Genomic DNA, 19,147 nt, shown 5'->3' on the forward strand with positions numbered 1-19,147 from the left:
TACTCCTGAATACACCATTTTATATTTTGTGCTACAATAGTTCCTTCTTCCATCTAATTCAGGTTTCAAGGTCTCACAGTTTCAACTGTATGATATCCTCAGGGTCTAGTGTCTCAGTATCGCATGTATTACTAACTCTGTGGCATCAGCAGACTCCTACTTTTAGGTCAGCTTCACTAAGTGTACTACTGAATAAGATGATCAGTTCCAAGGCATCCTGTTGCAGAGTTCCTCCCTGGGTAACTACATTCACTCCAGCATTTTCCCTGTCTGCACGATCTGTTTTCCTCCCCTCTCAGCCAATGTTCTGTCCACCCTACAATACTTGGCTCATAATCATTTTTCCAGTTTAGCCAAATACTTCCCACTAAGTGCCAAATCTGAATCTTTACTAAACGCTTATATACGTTAACATTTTATTGCCTTAAAAGCTATTCCTCTCATAAAAACCACACAATAAATATTAAATCTTTTATTAAATCCTACTTTATTCTACTTTCACTACATTTATTTGTTTTTTCTATGGCCTTAACTATTCCCTCCATACTGTATTTTAAAGTCTTGTCTACTATTGAGATCAGCCATGTCAGTCAGTGAGGTTTGAATCTTTCACTTCTATGTTAAAATGAACATAAACGTATTTGCTATTGTTCAGTACTGAAGTATCCCATAGTTCTACTACCTTTAATACAAGAAAAAGACCTTGTTTTTTGACACATAACCATAAAGGTGGCAACCTTACCTCATGAAAGTAAGAAACCTAAAGAAATGTTAGACAGACTTTTAAGTTCTCCAGAAGGCACATGAGTTCCCTCTACTGGTACTGAACATGCAAGTTTGTTTCTCTTTTGTAGTAACAATTACAATTCTGGTCTGTCATCAAAAGCTGAATTCTGCCCCCATTGAATAGTGAAATAGCTTAATAAGATGAGAGTAACATTGAAGACTAGATATGCTGCAGTTAGGTGCTTCATTTAAATCAAAGGGAGACACTTACAGACCAAGATACCTCTGTGAATTAATATACATATAAAAAAAGTGTCACATTTTACCACTCATTAGAAGTTTTGCGATTTACATAAGGAAAAAAAAAAATCATTGCCACAGTTCAATGAAAAGTGTCAAACTCTAATGATCAAGGCAAGCCAGGGAACATGAATATGGGGGCAGAATGACCCAACACCATTTGCCTTTCTTCTGAAGTTTGGTGAAGCACCACAGTTACCCTGCAGGGTCACCTTGACTTGACACGCCTGGTCTCTGCTGCCCCAGTAACACAACAAAAAAACTAATTGTGGAGACAGAGTGCTGTTAGTTGAAATGTTCATGATCTCACTGAAGGTTCAGCAGGTTTTCAGCAATGCATATGTCAAACTGAGGTGGGCAAGGGTAAAAAGGAGCCATGTGGCTTTGATCGTTGAATGTAAAAGATACCTTGTTCTGTTGCAGACAACCTATGCTGTAGCTGTGCAATGCCATGACATTTCTGCAATATTCTGGGGTTTGTGGGTTTTTTTTTCCAAATTATTTAACTTAACATAAGCAAGTCTTGATGCAAATTAAGATCAAATGAAGCAGACATTTGAGATTCATCTTTGCTGCTAGAACTTGAAGAATTGATAGCATTAAAAGTGTTCCTAAAATAATCCCTTGTCTTTATTTTATTTTTTTAAAGCATTCTGGTCTCCATTTCTTCACTGCCTCTCTCTTCCCTACCATGCAATGTATTACATTATTGAATTCTCCTCTTCTGCAGGATCAAGTTTTACATATCATGACTTAATAGGATAAAAGGAAAATAAAAATATTTACCCAGTCCTTTGACAAACTTCATAAGGCACATAATATAACTGGTGGCGGCATTGGCAAAGACCTGGATGCTGTCTGTGTTTAGAAATGCTTCAAAGACATCAAACACCGGAGCCTGGCGTTTCCCTGTGGAAATAACAAGATGAGAACTCTTCCCCATCCCCCATAAAGGTGATTTTCCAACAGTTTTTCAACAATTTAACTGAATCTGTAAAACCTCTTCTATTCTGGTCAGAGTCAGAAATGATCTTAGAAGTAAAACCTTCTCTTGCTCTTGAGGCAACTTGTGTAGTCTTTCACAGGAAGTAACATAGACTCCTTCCTTTGCCTTACCTATGAAAAATATCAGCCTATACCTGCCCAAATGGTAAAAGTAGGTCTGAGCTCTTGAACTCAGCTCAGTAGCTGACACTTCTATTTGGTGGAGGTTTCTGGTTTAGTTCTTGATAACTGCCAAGATGACAGCAGTCACACGGAAAACTATTCAGAGTATACAGTAACAAAACAGCCTTGCTTTTCTTAAGTAGATTATTAGGTTTCAAAAGCTGTATAGACTTGCATTTTGCCATTGATCATAACAGATCTGAAAGAAAAATTTAGAAGGAAAACCATATCCCTTACATGTGACTTGTCACATTTAAAAATATCTTCTAATGGGGCAACAGAACAGATTAAAGTGATTGTCCCATATTACCCAGTTTCCATACAAGCAAACATCTCTGGGAAGGATGCAGAATCATTCTTACAACAAATATGGTTTGTAATAGTGCTAGCAATTTGAAGTCTTGTGATTAAATGCCTGGACAAGCACTCTCCTAGATTATCACACTAAGTTACCCTGATGTATAAAAACAATAGGTTTCACATAGTAAGAAAGACAGTCCACATGAGATGTGGTGGTTGTATACAGTAAGCTTTCCTTTCTCCAGCAGGACAGTGACAAGGACCCAGCCAAGCTCAGTACTCCTGCAGTACTGTTCTGCTCAACAATATTCAAGTATGTTTGAAGCACTTCTTTCTCATTCTACTCATCTGCCAGAATCCAGAAGGTAAAAAGTCAGAACAGTACCTCTGCTCTGCCTCCCACCCCAACTAATAAACCAGATACTTCGGTACAGTCCTGGAGTATCGCAGCGCCACTGTTCAGGTAGGGCATTTAAATACATTGAGGTAGTTATTGTGTCCCCAAGGAATAAGACAGGGAAACAAAAGCACATATGAAACAGTCAGTGCATTAAGTCCTTACCCATAGAGTATTCTCCTACGAGGTACTCTTTAACCTCTGACTTGCTGCTGCTGTGCACTGTTTCCAGGGCACTGAACAGGGGTCTCCATCCTGACTGGATCTGGGTAGAACACATTTCCACCAACTCTCCTATAGAGGTGACCACCTGCAGACAGTGTAGGAGAGGTTAAAAGATTAAAACCAAAAACCAGAATCGATACATAGATGGACCTTCAGAAGGAATGAGGATGGCTTTAAACACATTCCTAGATTTCACTATGTCAGTCTAGACTAATATTTATTTTTTTTTTTAGATAATAGAGAAGTTTTATTTAATTACTGTATGGCCAGGTGTACTGTCTCCATGCTCTACCACAATGCTGGCTTAGGTAGGCAGAACCCTCCTGATTCCTTGAGGACGATAAAGGGGCACCATTTGAAGGATATCTGGGAAACACTCTCTCAAGTGGACCAAGTGCACTCTGGACACCATCCTTATGTGCATGGTAGGTCAGATACAGACACCCTGATCAGGGCTAACTTGCCTGGTCTTGGACATCCTCATCACACAGCTCTAGCTGCATGATACGCTCAAATGGGCGGAAAAGCGCCTCATTAAAGTGAAAATGAGAAGGCTCATTCCAGTCTGTTAGCACTTCAGTGAGGATGTCATGGATGAAGGAGACAGCCTTCCGAGACACATGCCTCTCCTTATGACAGGCAGCCTGCAGGGAAAAGAGGAGTGTTAGTTTGTCTAAGCAAAAAATTTGCCATTAGTGAGACACTTTTAAGGGAGATAAGCACTTCATGTTGCTGAACGCTAAAAATGGCTTCACCATGAATGTGACAAGGGACCCCACTGCAATGAAAATGGGAGTACTGCCATGGAAACAGATGACGACTGAGACTCTTAACTGCTTGGAGTCCCACAGATGCATGAAGGTTTACAGACAATTCAAAAAGCACAGAGCTAAAAATAAATAAATAATAAAACCCACAGAACTTGTGTGAAAAGTTGCCTTTTGTTTCTACCATGTGTCTATTTTTCCCTTCAAAAAGGTAGTTTCTGTATATATTCACCATACTTATCTATGTACGATCAAATGTCACTTTTTATTTGGCTATTTATGGAACTTAAAGTGAGAAGGTTCTCATCACTTTTAGAAGAGCTATTAAAAAATTAAACACCAGTGAATCTGGATATAAAATTACTGTTTTGAGCAACTATGCAGGTTACGTTAAATTCTGTCCTTTCCCTGATATTGCTCCTTCCCAGTAATGCCTTCATCTGCACTGAAGTCAACTGAAAAGACTGACCAGCCCTGCATTCTAAAAATACGGAAGGTACTTGAGTTTAAAGTGGCCTGGGATTTTAAAAGTGTTCAAAACATGAGAAATATTTAAAGTGGTCTCAGAGTGGCATCCAAAAGCAAGTGAGACACTAGTTTTCAAGATAAAGCATACAACAAAACTGTTCTCTGCTATTTCTACTTCACTTAGAGAGATTCCACTGAGACTCCGCAATGTCTGAACTCTGCTGTAAGACAGTCCACATATTTTACTGAGTCAATGAAATGAAGTGCTATGGCAATTTACTGAATAGCTTGTCTTAAAACTCCAGAGAAGCATGCTCCCAATAGACCTGAGCAGATGACACCGCATACCTCACCAAGAGAAAGAAAGGAAGTACTGCATGTTTATTCACACCAGTGATACAAATCAAAAAGCTCTAAGTCAAGACACCAGCATTTCACCAGATAAGACTGAAAGTTTGGCTGAGAAAAGGTCCTTTGTTATAACTGAAATCCATTATATGGCTGCTACTGGCATGCCACTGACCAGGATTCAAGAAAGAGAAGGAAAGTGAAAAATGTCACCATCTTCCTAGTTGGCTTTATACGGGAAAAGAAAGCCTGCATCCTTTTATGGGAAGATTTACAAGGATGCAGACTTTGACTGGAAAAACAGGTAGGTGAAGGAATTACTTGTAACCTTTTAGCGTGGTTTCAGTTTTTTCACCACAGACGCACAGGAAGTATCACATTTCAAAAATCCAACACACTGTCCCTGGACCTGCCCATTTCAATTATTTAAAAGTGCACTCCTTGGTGGCAGCATCACAATATAAGACACAGGATATACAACACCCCAACAGGAGTGTAACCAGATTTGACAACGTTGAGGGCTGACACACATTTTAAGAGCTATCAAGCCTTCTCCAGCTTTTTCAGCTTTGCTATCTCTTGCACACATTCCCATTTTCTCCCCTACTCCTACCTCTACAAGGTGAGGTGCCACCAGGCTCCAGCAGCGCATGAGGTGGAGCAACGGGCGAGATTTACTCCTTACAATTCTGAGCATGGCATCACCAAGTCGGAACAAGTGAAGTGCACTTCTCCTGTCCTGAGTAGATTTTACTTCACCTACAAGAAAGTATAAGAAAATAAATGGAAGCTAAGCAATAGCGGCTCCTCCATCTCTAGATGTCTAAATTGGAATTTAAATCAGGTTAGAAATACTTAGTATTAAGTCGGGGGCAGGAGTGGGGCAGGGAGGGTGGTGGAGAAAAAAAACCCCACCACATCAGTCTAAAACACAGACTATGCCTGTGTAGGTAAAAGGAGATGGAACAACTTATTAAACCCACTTTATCTGGTTTAAGTGATTTTTTTTTTTTTTTTTTTGGCAAATATTTTAAAGACAAAGGCTTGGAAAAGTAGTGCAGAAGAGTTAAGCAAGAAGTTAAATAATTGATATGAAGACCCAAAATAGTAGTTGCAAAAACCTCTGGTGACATCTACAGGGGAGAATATAAACTGCAAATTACTTAGTTTTGGTTTGTCCTTTTGCATTTCTTATCAAGCAAAGGATAATGAAGCAGAGAATGTGAGAAAATACTTCTCTGTTCCCCAGCCAGTAATACTTGTTATTTCCTACTGAAAGAGATTCATCTTCTATTGTTCCTACAACATTTGGAAAGACACTTTTTTCTTTCATTTAAAATATGTTGGTGCTTTTATCTCTAATGTGAAAGACATAATCAGGGGGCATACCACTTCTAATATTAAAAAAAACCAAACAAACAGTTGCTCTAATCCTAATTTTAATTTCATTATTACTAACTACTGTTGATTGACTACTACATAAATGATAAGACGATCACTATTTATTAAAAATACAGTGATGAATGTTTTGGCCTGGAGACAAGCAAGAGCAAAAAATGAACAACTTGAAGTGTCACACTGGGAAAATGACAAGCAGCAATTCAAGGAGAGGGGAACTGATTAAACTGGAGGCATATATCAGATAAAATCCATGTCCGCTACAGGACAGAACAAAACCTGTATGACTAATGTAACTTCTACAGGCACAGCACAAATTTAAGGAAAATATCCTTCTTTGGGTCCAATCCTGCTTTATTTGAGACAGTGATGGAAACAATTTACAGGCTTTGTACCATAAGGTGTATGCTCCACTCTGCTGGGGAAGAGCAAGCAGGACAAATCCCACGGCTTTAACATTCTTCAGTTGCATGCTTTGTTGGTTCATTTTCTGAACGCTTCTGAGGTTATCCCATTGTCAAATGTCTAACCTAAATCCACTGTCTTAGGTCTACACTCACCCGAGTTTCCTTACTGGATTGGGCTTCAAAATGGAGCTGTGATTAAATATCTGTGGATAATTAACACCCCCAAACTCCAAGAACTAAATGAATGTCCTCTGAAGTGCTTCATAGCAGGCGTGGATGTGGTCCCTGTCCAAAAACAAAGTGCTCAACCTTTTCTAAAGACTTTGAATTGCTCCTACAGAAAGATCTGACTAAATACTGTGTTTTATTTGAAATTTCAGTTGGAAAAATTAAAACTGTAAGAAACAAAGCAAGTCCTGTAAGCAGTACAGTTGTATATGAAACACAGAACTGTGTAAGGGATCTTCAGGTGAGTTACCTGGCATTGCTAGGGAGTAATCAACTGTATCTGTGACTGAATGGAAAAGCTGGGCCTGAGAAGCCTTCTTGAGCTGGTAAAGGAAGCCTGCCAATGCCATCAAGTTTAACTTGTCAGCAGCATCTTCAAAAAGCCTGTGAGTGAAACAACAGTATCTAATTGAAAAATTAACAAGATAAAAGACCTAAATGTGTATGTAACAGGAAAACTGTTATCTGTACATGGCTGCTATGTGTTACCTTTGGTGACACACTAGGTTATTGAGGGCTTTTTCATTTATACACTGCTACAGAAAGACTTTGATCCAGCTTTATTAATTGGAGGGTGGAAAGTAGGGTGCTGTAGGACCAACCAGAACCCTTCCAAGATTCAACTGCGGGACCAAAACAAAAAGTCACTTTTTCAAGGAACCAATGCTTCCCCATTGCTGTATCTTAATGCTATAAGCAGTTCATGGGCCAGTAATCAAAAAACCAGTGAGAATATGCCTAGTCCTCACAACACAGATCATCACAGCTCCACTGACTTTAGAGTTACACCAGTTTGCTCCATCTGAAGTTACAGCCCCTTACCTGAAAAACAAATTAATTCAAGTCTTAAAGTTCCTGTACCTGAATTGCTATTTTGGAATATAAAGAAGAGTTGTTATTTTCAGCTGCAATGAACTCTTAAGATTTAAGAGTTAAAATCTGTACCCTTAAACCAGTAAACATGCTTACATAGGAGGTAGGTTCCACAGAGATTAAGGTGAAATTTCACATGGTGCAGCCACAAGTTGAAACAAATATGATTTTCTGACATTGCTTTTCATGAAAAACTTTCTATAGTCCTAGAAAACTGGAGATTGAGTCCTAATAACGTCCACACTGAAGTATAAGTGCAGAAATCAAATTTGCATTGTTAAAATCACAGTACTGCTATTCCCTAATCCTTGGAACCAAGTTGTATTGTGAGCTTCCTAAATAAAAGGTACTTTCGATGCACAGAGTCAAACTCCTACAAGCAGTGTCAGTATGCATTACTTTTTCCCCTGAATTTACAAATAACACCCTCCTATGGGCAGAGATCAAGAATGTAAAGTGTTAGCTGGAGAAGAAAGGTTATTAGAATCACCCAAACCCAGGAAACTTTCAACTCTAGCCTGGGCTGCCAAAAGAATAACAGAAATAATGAAACAGTGTGCAACATCAGTCTGCAGATGGTGTTGTAGGGACACTTAACCTAGCCATTCTGTGACCATGATTGGTGGCCCTTTCTCCTCTGGACATGCTTGGGAGGGCTGACAAGCTGTCCACACAGTCCTAACAGAAGCAGCTGCTTTCTAATTGATAATGGTTTTGTCACTCAGTCCCTTCCTGTCAGGACAAGACACCTACTTATTTTGTCTGCTTTAATGAACACCACTGATTAATTTACATGCAAGCAATAAATCCACCACTCTCAGGATGCATTTGATTTACTTGGCATATTCACTGTTGTGCACAGACATACTCAGCCCAGTACCTGCAGGGCAGGTACTGCAGAGATGCAGAAAACCAGGGCTTTTAGGAACTGCTGGTTGTGACGCACCTGCAGCTCTTGTGAAACTCAACCAAAGCAAGTAGCTGCAACAGAGAGAGATTGGGCCCCATTGCACCACAAAAATATCCATTTTGGTCCTGTTTAGGGAACAAGGATTTTGGTTCCTGACAGCGCTGCTTTTACCTGTCAGCTTGTGTGGAGAGTGTGAGAACAGCCTTGGCAGCACTGGTCCCGCACAGCAGGCTGCCTCCACGGAAGTCAAAAGCTCTGCCCTTACTGCTCTCCTTGATGAGTTCTTGTATAGAAACTGGCTGAATGACAGGATTGTTGCTGAGGGTGGTCTCCTGCTCAGGGGTCAATGCCTGGGGAGACTCCCCAGGCTCAGAGTCTGGGTGCAGCCCTCCAGGTGCCTGCTGTGACTGGGTGATGGTAAGGGAGGGCTGAGAAGCACCATCACTGAAGTGGGTGTGCTCCAGTGTGCTGATGTACTCACAGACCCTGAGAACAAACAGGAGAAGCAAAAGATGAATGAAAACCCCCAAACAACAACTCCCCCCACTAATCACCAGGTTCACTGAAGAAACATTTGGGTCTGTACTCCAGAGATGAGTCAGGATAGTGTGCATACAGCTCTCAGCTGCCTCACGGCCCCATCACTGTGAGAAGCCAGCTTACATGGAAACCAATTTGCAGGCACTGATTTCTACATCTGAATCAGATATGATGCACAGGGCATTTTCCTCAAACTGTAGAAAATCTCTAACTCTCAGACTACATATAGATAACCCATCTTCTTACATCCTTTGGCCTCCCATGAGTCTAGATAGCAAACAGTTTAGTGGAGGTGCCTGAAAAGCCCATTTTGAAGTTTCTAAGCGTTGATTTTCTCTCTGAATAGAGGTGGAAAACAGCACTAGCTTTTCTCTTACAGATACAGGCAATTCACTCTGATACTGTTTCTGCAGAACACTCCCAGAGCGTGTAAAGTTTTTCTCAGTCCATTACTTTCAGGCAACATGGTACAAATTCTGTTTCTTTTGGAAAAGCTGGTGAGTACCTGAACACGTGAGGCCAACAGTCCTGATTGTGGCTTCCCATCTCCAGGCCCACGTTAAGGACTGCGTCCATACACAAAACATGAGCAGTATGCAGGCAGACTCCCTGCACTTTCCCCATCTGCTCCAGTTTCTGCTCCACTTTCTGTTTCACTGCAGCATGAAAAATAAAAGAAACCCATTAGCTTCTCCAGCTTTTAAACAAACACTGGTTTGTATATAGGGTGATGGCAAAGGTATACAGTCTGAAAGCTATAAAAGATCATGGATTTTAGACAAAAGACAAATTAGAGAAACGAATTTCTTCCTAATAAACATAAGGCAGTTTTAAAATTAAATCCCTTTTGATTGATCTTATATGCATGACAACAATCAATGCCAGATTGACACTCCACCCCCAAATTCACATCTTGTTGCCCACAGAACAGATGCAGACTGGCAGTGATATTACATGCTTCTCTTTGGAGCTGGCTGGCTGGATATTCATTTATTTTTACCAAAATCTCCTTTGCTACAGGAAAAAAAAACAGTTTGCAGATTTCACATCTATTTCCATACAAAAGTTTCACCGAAGAGCTTTGTTAATGGATACTCTTGTCAAAGCAAAACTAATCCTGATCTGAATTACAAGCATTTGGACCTCATTCTTTTTCCTGAGAATCTCTGAAGAGCTTTTCTGCATTGGAATGGAAACAAATTTTGAAGCTTTACAAGCTTTCACAGAACAGATCTGTTGGCCTCTGGCCACCTCTAATGCCCCCTCTTTGCTTCAGCGTGGCCTGGCCAATTCATTTCAGTCATACCTAGCAGGGTGGACAAAAGCTAGTTTGTGCTCAGGCCTATTCAGTTTTGTTTTCTCTACTGAGACACCAAATTTAAGTGCTAAGCAGAGTCATTTGTGCAACATTGTGTTTTGATATGGGCTTCTTGCCATTAGAAATCAGATGTCATCAGACATATTTTATGTACTTCTCCATACAGCCACTGGAGACAACAATTGACTTTACTGACTTCCACTGGGTTTGAAGTAGTGGTATGAAGATGCAGAACCTTTTACATGTTATAAATACATCATTTTTTTTTATTCCATCTTCATTTAACATGATTCAGGAACAGTTTTAAATATGTGATGATGACAAAAGACAACCAAGGATGTATATGCAAGGCAGGGATGCGAACTCAGCTTATATTACCACCCAACACATTAAAAAGACATTGTTTCTCTGATGCCCTGTTGCACTAGAATTGCAGGGCTTAAAAAGTGCACATTTCAAAAATGCTGTTTACTTACCTGTTGTTCCACTATAATTTCAGTTCCATATAAAATATAACCATTATGACATAATGTTAAGAACCTAGGACAGCAGGACATGTACTGAAGCCTCTAGATATACATCCCATATGCACACAAGTGAGTGGTGCACAGTAGTGGCACCGCCCTCTGTCCTTGTTCTGTGTGTAGCAAAATACTTTCCAGTTGCATCTTTGCAGGCAATATGAGATAAGGTAGGTAATTTAATCACATAGCAACCTTGAGCTATAGTATCACTGGGCTCTTGGATTTCTTTTTCCTCTTTCTCTTCTTGGACACAGGAGGCAGCAGCCATTTGGGCAAGAGCAGATGCACAGTTAGCAGCAACTCCTGTAAGGCAACAACACAATTACTGTTTAACCAGCACTTCCTCCCCAGTCCCATGCAACCTCAACAACAGGCTGTGTCAAAGAAAGTTGGCTGGATACGTCTATGCTGTAGGGCAGGTGCACTCTATGGGGAGTCCTACAGTCCAGGTTCCCATCCAAGACTGGAACAAGATGCTGCTTTTCTCTCTCACAAAATCCTTTAAGGAAAGTTACCATCCTATTTTATTAGTCTGCCATGATCCCACATGCAGCAGTACCTAAAGCACAGCTCAGCCGGGCTGCCCTCCTCAGTCCATCCAGGCTCACACAGATGGAGTCCTTCTCCTTTTGGTTCTGCTCCTTGGCTCCTTCTGCTCCCAAGATGAAAGCCAGCCCCTTGGAGCTGCCTGCCATGCGGCCAGTCAGTGGTGTGGACAAAGTGTCAATCAAGTTCTTCCAACAGCCGATTAAAAGGTATCGGGCAAAGGCAACTCCTGTAATGAGAAATGCATTACTACTACTACTGGAAAATGGCACAACAGCAGCTTTATCATCAAGGGTAAAAAACAAGTCATATTTGTCCTCTGCATACTGGACTACCAATTCACACATAGGATGTACTGACGTACTTCCCTCAACCCTTAAATTGTTGTCCTAAAACACAATTTATCTGAATATGCTTATGGTATATAACAATCCACTGCTGATAGATACACTTGTGCATATAATACAGTCTTAATACCTGCAACAACAGAATCATCTGTCTTCCGGTTTTGGGAAAGAGGAGATTGAGCTGAAGCAGATGCCATCAATTGGCCACCAATCGCACTGCTTCCCAAGCCATCAATGTCTGCCAGAACATTAAAAACCAACAGATTACTATTTGACACACAGATGGTATAAAGAAAGCATCTCCTACTGGCTCTTTGTTCAAATAAGTACTAGCACTCCTGACTTCTCAGGTATGCTTTTTAGTTGCTTTTTTCTGGCACCCTTCTGAAGCCTTGGCATAAGCACGAGCTGTGGCATCTTATGCTTTGCCCAGTATAACCAATGTTTTCTTGAAGAAGGGAAATATCCCACTCTCAAAAGCCTCCTATCCCCCCTGCCAAGTTGTCAAAAGAACTCTCAGGCAAAGATTTCATGGTATTTCATACAGTTCAGAACTTCCCACGTTTCTTAGTATAACCTTTCAAATCTTGCTAAATCCTGTATCTAGATGTTTCCAGACCTTAGTCTGAGTCCTCAGGATGCACTGGGATCCTATGTCCTAAATGCAATTTTTAGTAAACCCACGTAGGTTCAATCTCAACAAAAGAAATACAACCCTTTCTCCAACACAACAAAAGGCCAGTTTCTCACAGAGAGTTTAATGTTAGGGACGGCAGGTTGATTTCCTTTCTAGTAGTCCCTGTCTGTCTGTCTCTTCTTCACATACTTCAAGGCTACTGTTTTTCTAAAGTGCTTCTTTCAGCTTCCCAGCTCAATAGCTAAAAGCAACACCGAGCTCAATAGAATCAGCAAAAAACTTGCAGAGCAGTGCCCTTTGATTACTAGTTAATGGTTCAGCTAAAGCCAGTGTTCTCCCTGCATACACTGTTTTAATTACTTCTCTGTAATCAATACAGTATACATATTTAAGCAGACAGTGAACAGACAGAGATTATATCAATACAGTATCACAGACATCCTGCTGCCTTTCAGCTGATACAATTTGATTTTTTTCCTCAAATGAAGCTAAGGATTATTTTTAAGCATTTGTTAGAGGTGCTCCAGGTTTTCAGCTTTTCTCTAGTGCCACTTGGCATATTCCTGGCATAGCACAAATCTGAACCGAGGGGAGCACAATCTGTGGAAGTCTTCAGGATCAGACACCACTATTTATATTTGTTCTGCGCCACAGGCACACTGAAATGGCAGCCTTACCACTTATCATTAACAGGTACCAAGTCTACCAGAACTAAAGCTGACAGAATTAAAAGATGTTTTGGTTCAGTGAACAAACCTACCCTCCCTGTCTCCCAGGATGGTTTGTTTTTAAACACATGCTTCAAAAGCTTTCTGTCTGATTCAAAACAAACACTTAAGTACCTGCCACGGTTAAGTCTGGTTCCTTCTCTACCAGTAATTTCATGAAACACCATGTGTTGCATGATGATATGCTGTTCTGTATGTAACGCAATGAATGAAGCAGTATGTTGTTGTAGCTTGTTTCAGACATGTGTTTGGAAGTCAGCCTTGCCACCATAACATAGTACTGACCCGTCAGCATGGTGATAAGTGGAAGGCTGTGCTCTTCAGGGCTTCCCCAGTATCCAGCTTCCCCCAGCATGTTCCTTTCTAGTACCTGGTGGTACAGTTCTTCAACCCAGGCCTGGGAAAATACCATCAACACTCCACTGGACTGGACCTGCTTCATGAACTCCTTCTGCAGAGAACCATAAAAGCCAGATGTAAGACAACAGTAAGCTCTACAGCATGAGTCTCAGCCCATAGATCTACTCCTGAGTGTAAAGGAATGCAGGAGTAGAAATGAAGTTATGCAAAACCAATAATTAACCACGGATTGCGATGTGTCTCTACAGTGGAGAATTACATGAACAAAGAGCTTTCCCTTCTCTTATTGCAGTTCATGCAAGATGCAAATCATAATGACAGTTCTTGCACAGTGACAATGGGATGTGCTGATCTCTCATTATTTCCACGAGGTAGGGGTAGGATCTCAATTCCAACAACAAGAAGTTGTGGCACCTAATACTGCCTGTCCAGCAATCAGGCCCTTCTGCACTGAACAGTCACCATAGATGAACTGGGGTCCAATTAGATATCTGAACTACTTTCAACAATACTTAGGTCCATGCTCAGACCTGTCGTGCACAGTGCTGTCCCTAGAGAAGGTTACGAGTCACAGACTTGCTCTCACAGCTGCTGAAGAACATAACAGAACTGATGATGATGTTAAAACACATGTGGTTTTGAGGACTTATTCTAGAATATAAATTCTCTTCCACGGGAAGCTCAGCAATAATGGTACACTCTGGCAGAATTTTTTTGGTTTTAGGAAATTTTTTTTTATTTTTAGGAAAACTCTGAAATGTCTTCTCTCAGGCAATTTAGTTGAAAAACCTAGATTCATGTTTTATAGCTCCTGCAGCCTTCGAAATAATTTTTAAAAAGACCAAGAAGCTGAGGAATCTCAGGTGCCACAGAAATTATCAGTTCATATTTTTCACTCTAACTTCTCATGTCTTCATCTGTGCAAATACAAATCAAGTATTAAGCAAGAAATTTGTCATTATGCTCAAAAGTAGTTACAAGATGAAGAAGGTATGTCCCTTGATAACATGAACAACCAGTACTTACTGTATCACATGATACTAATGAAGATCTGTTCTGAAGATAGAGTATCCATCAAAATGACTGCTACTTTAACGATAATCAGTAAGCAGCATTCGTTCCCCCCCAAAATTACAGAGAAGCTGTGTAATTCAGATGCGTGACATTTATCATGCAAGATTCATAAGCAGCTAGGAGAATGCTTCATTTGCAATTATTATTCCTCCACTTAGCAAGCAGCCTGAAGGCTTTACGCGTGGGCTGTTTTATGTGAAAGGAAGCAAAACAAATTTGCTTTTTTTAACAGCTTTCCCGTATTCTCCAACTCACCAGCAACACAGGGGCTTGGGCAGGCTTCTTTCTGTAGTAATCCGAGTTGGCCAATTTTAGGTTGAGCAGCAGAGTGTAATGTGAGACCATGTAGAGACTGTCTGCATTCATCAGAGTCTGGAAGCTGAAATTTAGGTTTCCCTCAAATCCTGGTGAGTGCATCATACCTAACAAAAACACCATGTGAGCTCTCACATTTTACACAGATTTTGCCTGGAAAAAAAATCAGAAACTAACCCTAGCATTTCAGCAGCAACAGATTGCTAGAACAGTTAATGAATCATCAGTAGAAATTACTCTACTAAATGTACTAGAATAAGTAATAGAAAAATAAGTAGTCCATCTAGAATGCAGCGCTGCAAGGCAAACTGAACACTCCAGTCACAGTCCAGCAAAGCAACAAGCTAAATCTGAAATACACAAGGAGCACCAACACTCATTGGGATGACTGTCAGGTACAAAGCAAAGGGCAGGAAACATCTGCAATGCTAACTGGAAAGGTGAGGTGGGAAGGAGCAGAGGCAAAGCCTGCATACTTAACTGAGCATACACTGCACCAAAGGAGGGTGACAGCCCTTTTAACTCCCTAGTAAATCTGTCCTGCCTAAATGAGTTGTTGGATGGAGACTGGAGTGCTCAGCACCTTGCAGGAACATCATTCTCTCCATTGCCTAGAGGTGTGGGGACAAATATTTGGGGCCAAGCTGGCTGGAATTCCAAGCCCTGTTTAGTTCATACAAGACCTGCTTTCCAGATAGCTGAGCACTTGCAGCTCTGTCAGACCCAAAAGCCACTTGTAAGTGCTCAGTACTCCTGAAAACACTATTTGTATGAAACAACAACCTACAACCATGCCCAGTGGCACAATCTCTTCTTCCCAGGTAGGACGGATGACACATACATTTTCCTGAATTAGCTGACCTACTGGTAGAAAAACATAAATCAAGTATGAGCAATACCTAATTGAATCCCCATGATCTGTAGTTTGAGCCACGAAAAAAACAGAATTATTAGACACCCCCATATGACCCACAATATTTCATGGTTTTCACATCAACTGTGAAATCCATTCATATAATGTCAGTTGTGGAAGATTAAGGAGTAAGCTTTATCCTAGAGGAATGTTTGAAATGAAACAAAAAACAGCTTCCAAGGTTAGTTACATGATGAAGCAAAGCTGTGTCATTTGTTAACTGCTGCAGTGGTTTACTGTGAATATATTCCTCCCACCATAAAGCTCATAACTCTTCTTAGACAAAATACAACAAACCATTAACATTAAAAAAAAAAAAATCCACACACAGAAAAGAAGCAAATGTTTTTCTTGCCTCGTGAGGGTTTGAAAGTTCTGTGCTGCTGCCTTCTCGGACTTTCCACTGTCGTCACTTTGGGGGCGTGGATAAGGTGAGTAACTGTTTGAGGGCGGATTTAGAAAGAGAGTAACTGTTCCAGGGTGGGTCTAAAAAATGAATAGCTGTTCAAGGGAGCAACCTTTGTGGAAAAGAGGTGATAGGGCTGGCCACAAACCATACCCACATGGGTTGGCACGTGCTTGGAGTAGATTTCTTGTGGTGAACGTTAACAGAGAATCTTTATCTAGCACCAAAACTGCAACCATGTGCTTGAAAGTAGCCTGTGAGTAGCTCCAGTGACTCCTTCATCACTGAAGGCAAAGATGCATCTTAACACTTTGTTGGATGGAGGATCATGATATTGATGTAGCCAGAATATATTGATTTGATGCCTTATCTGTTCTAAATATGTACCTCAGGGTCTAGCATCTGCTAGAGTAATAAAAAAATCAAGGCAGAGAGGTAGGTAAAAAAAAAAAGCCCACTTTATTTTGCATTAAAGTATTTTAAAAATTATGCAACACCCTACACAGGACTGCAATTAAAAAGGAATGCGTATAACTGCACATAAAAGTAGCTACTACATAGTCGGTATGTATTTGAGCACCCAAAAGCGTTTGGGAAAAATATGGTCCTTAATTTCCTCTAAAACATAATAAACTACTGAATTTGGAGATGCTGAGGTCACAAAAGCAGAAGATTAGCTGATGCATAAACTTGCAATGATGCTTACCAACATAAAAACCTTGCTGCTAAAAGCTATGGAATCAAAACTGAAAGGAGGTGCTAAAAATGTTTGCTATGATTATTCACACAATGGCACGCAACTTTTAGAATTAATGCCTTGACACTATGGTTCATGAGAATAGTTATGTCTGAATTAAGAGAATACTGATCATCAACTTTAATTATAAAAATCTGCCAGCTATAATAAACAATGAAGTTCACACACTGTCTTAACAGAGACAATAGGTCATTTAAATCGGCCAGGTAAAAGGAGGTCCTGAAAAAATGCAAACAATGTTTTGTACAAGTCAAGATAACGTTGAGAATTTTTAGATAATTCAGTATTTTTTAAGATAGATATCACACTTTGGTGTCACTAACGAATTTTTTGGCATTGGTTTGATCTAGCAACAAGGAGGAACTTTCTGAGGAAAGATGAAAACTGTAGCTTAGGAAGGATTTTAACCAACTGACTTCCAAATCTTAATTTCACTATAACTTTGCTTAGCTGACTTCACTTTTTCCATGCTTATACTCCCATACTAGTGCCTCAAATTCCTACCTCCTTTCATTTGCTTTTCAATCCTATGATAACATAATAATATTACAATGCTATTTAAGAACCTAACCTGTAGGAAAGACTACTAAATTGTAGCTAATGTATTTTTCCCCCAAAGTGTAAGAAAAATTGCTAAATGAAGCAAAGCAGTTAAATAAGGTCTCTCAGAAACATAAAAATACTGCTTCTGTACTGGCTGGTCTCAGAACCGCACCTGTCTCTTATCAACTTGGATCTTAACCAATACTCAAATTTCCTAATGTATTATTCAGGAATTACACATTAATAAATGTTGTACATACAATGAATATGACCAGTTCCTCTAACTTCATCACCTAATTTGTGCCTTGAATTGTTGGTGCTAACAAAGGAGTCCTGAAGCAAGGACTCACATGTTGCCTATAGAGGCAGATCAGACTGGTGTCTCAGAAGCTCTCCAGGGGAAGTTCCTACCACCAGACACATGTTTCAACTTTAGTAAGTCTCTCTCTCCACAGGTCTTCAAACCTGCACAGGAACACAAGTCCTCACCTCAGGAGGACTGATGGACTTTTGCTTAAGATCTGAGGTACATGTTAAGGGACTGTTTCAACTGGATTGAGTCTCATTCCAGGTATCCAACTGAAACATGAACTGCACAGATCTTGGGACAGCAGAAAGTTACAACTCTGTAACAGCCACGGCTCTATGAAAACACCAGGTTACCTCTTCCAAGCTATTTTAATACAGTAACTTGCTACTATATTTTTCCATGATCCCTTACTGAGTGGCACCTTCCAAGAATACTTCACCAAGTCTGACTGGAAACATAGTGTACACTTTTATGTACAGATTTAGCCATGGGGGTGGCTTTCTTAGGAAAATGAAAGGCCTTTCTCAACAGTTTAAGTTCAAGACTAGGTATCTTTTTAAGACAGATGTACAAACCAGGAATTATGGACTTAATGCAGAAATTGAGTTATATTCTTCCCTCTTTCTCACTGTATTAATCATACTGAATGACAACAAAAGCTGCATTTAGCTTTAAAATATGAAAGTCTGCTACATCTACCTCTTCCAACACTTTAAAACGTTCTAAAGGATTTGACAGACAAAAGAGAAAAGAAGTGGTATATGCATCCATGCACGAGAGAACAGGTGCACAAAGTTTGAGCTAAAGTTCTAGTCCTGGTCTTTTGGCATAACTTCAAGATCATTCTTTTTCAGGAAAAATAAATCCATTGTGCTTCTGAGCACCTCAATTAGGAATGTAATTAATACTAATGTCCTGTTTAAGGTATCTCCCTTCTGTGATATAACATGGCCAACGTTTCTTAAGAATGTGATCTACCATTTTGCTGACATAGGGCTTATTTGGGCACCATTTAAACAGGATATCAGGAATATCAGCTTATTCACCCAGCTTCATATCTAAACTATGCTGTATAATGATGGGAGGCATCCCTTCTGACTCTGTATGAGTTTAATGTGTATGAGAGAGCACAAATGAATGAAGCAATGATTAGGAGAGGAGCAATAGGAAAGGCAATTGTGGTGAATTAAGTTAAAGAAACAGAGAAATATGTTTTAACAAACATTTCCACTTTGGCCACTGTCAGAAAAAAGAAACCCTTCTAAAAAATATATATATACACATCTTAAATATACTATCAACAGGACAAATTAGC

At 40.0% G+C, this 19,147-nt stretch overlaps 1 protein-coding gene across 8 annotated transcripts in view; it reads right to left on the reverse strand.

Annotated features, from left to right (window-relative positions):
* ARFGEF3 (ARFGEF family member 3) overlaps positions 1–19,147 on the reverse strand; it is a 98,967-nt gene that overhangs the window by 22,705 nt on the left and 57,115 nt on the right. For 5 of the 8 annotated variants that reach the window (XM_074818968.1, XM_074818967.1, XM_074818974.1 and 2 more), the window contains 13 exons: positions 16,172–16,255; positions 14,844–15,010; positions 13,440–13,605; positions 11,920–12,027; positions 11,456–11,671; positions 11,089–11,199; positions 9,560–9,710; positions 8,686–9,000; positions 6,982–7,115; positions 5,312–5,457; positions 3,580–3,759; positions 3,056–3,200; positions 1,813–1,935 (listed from right to left, as the gene is read on the reverse strand). In XM_074818968.1, coding sequence (XP_074675069.1) covers positions 1,813–1,935; positions 3,056–3,200; positions 3,580–3,759; positions 5,312–5,457; positions 6,982–7,115; positions 8,686–9,000; positions 9,560–9,710; positions 11,089–11,199; positions 11,456–11,671; positions 11,920–12,027; positions 13,440–13,605; positions 14,844–15,010; positions 16,172–16,255 — 2,046 coding nt within the window. The remainder of the gene's footprint in view (positions 1–1,812; positions 1,936–3,055; positions 3,201–3,579; positions 3,760–5,311; positions 5,458–6,981; positions 7,116–8,685; positions 9,001–9,559; positions 9,711–11,088; positions 11,200–11,455; positions 11,672–11,919; positions 12,028–13,439; positions 13,606–14,843; positions 15,011–16,171; positions 16,256–19,147) is intronic. The other 3 variants (XM_074818971.1, XM_074818970.1, XM_074818969.1) reach the window with 2 other exon arrangements.

This window comes from Strix aluco, chromosome 3 (assembly GCF_031877795.1).
Source record: "Strix aluco isolate bStrAlu1 chromosome 3, bStrAlu1.hap1, whole genome shotgun sequence".
Taxonomy (NCBI): domain Eukaryota; kingdom Metazoa; phylum Chordata; class Aves; order Strigiformes; family Strigidae; genus Strix; species Strix aluco.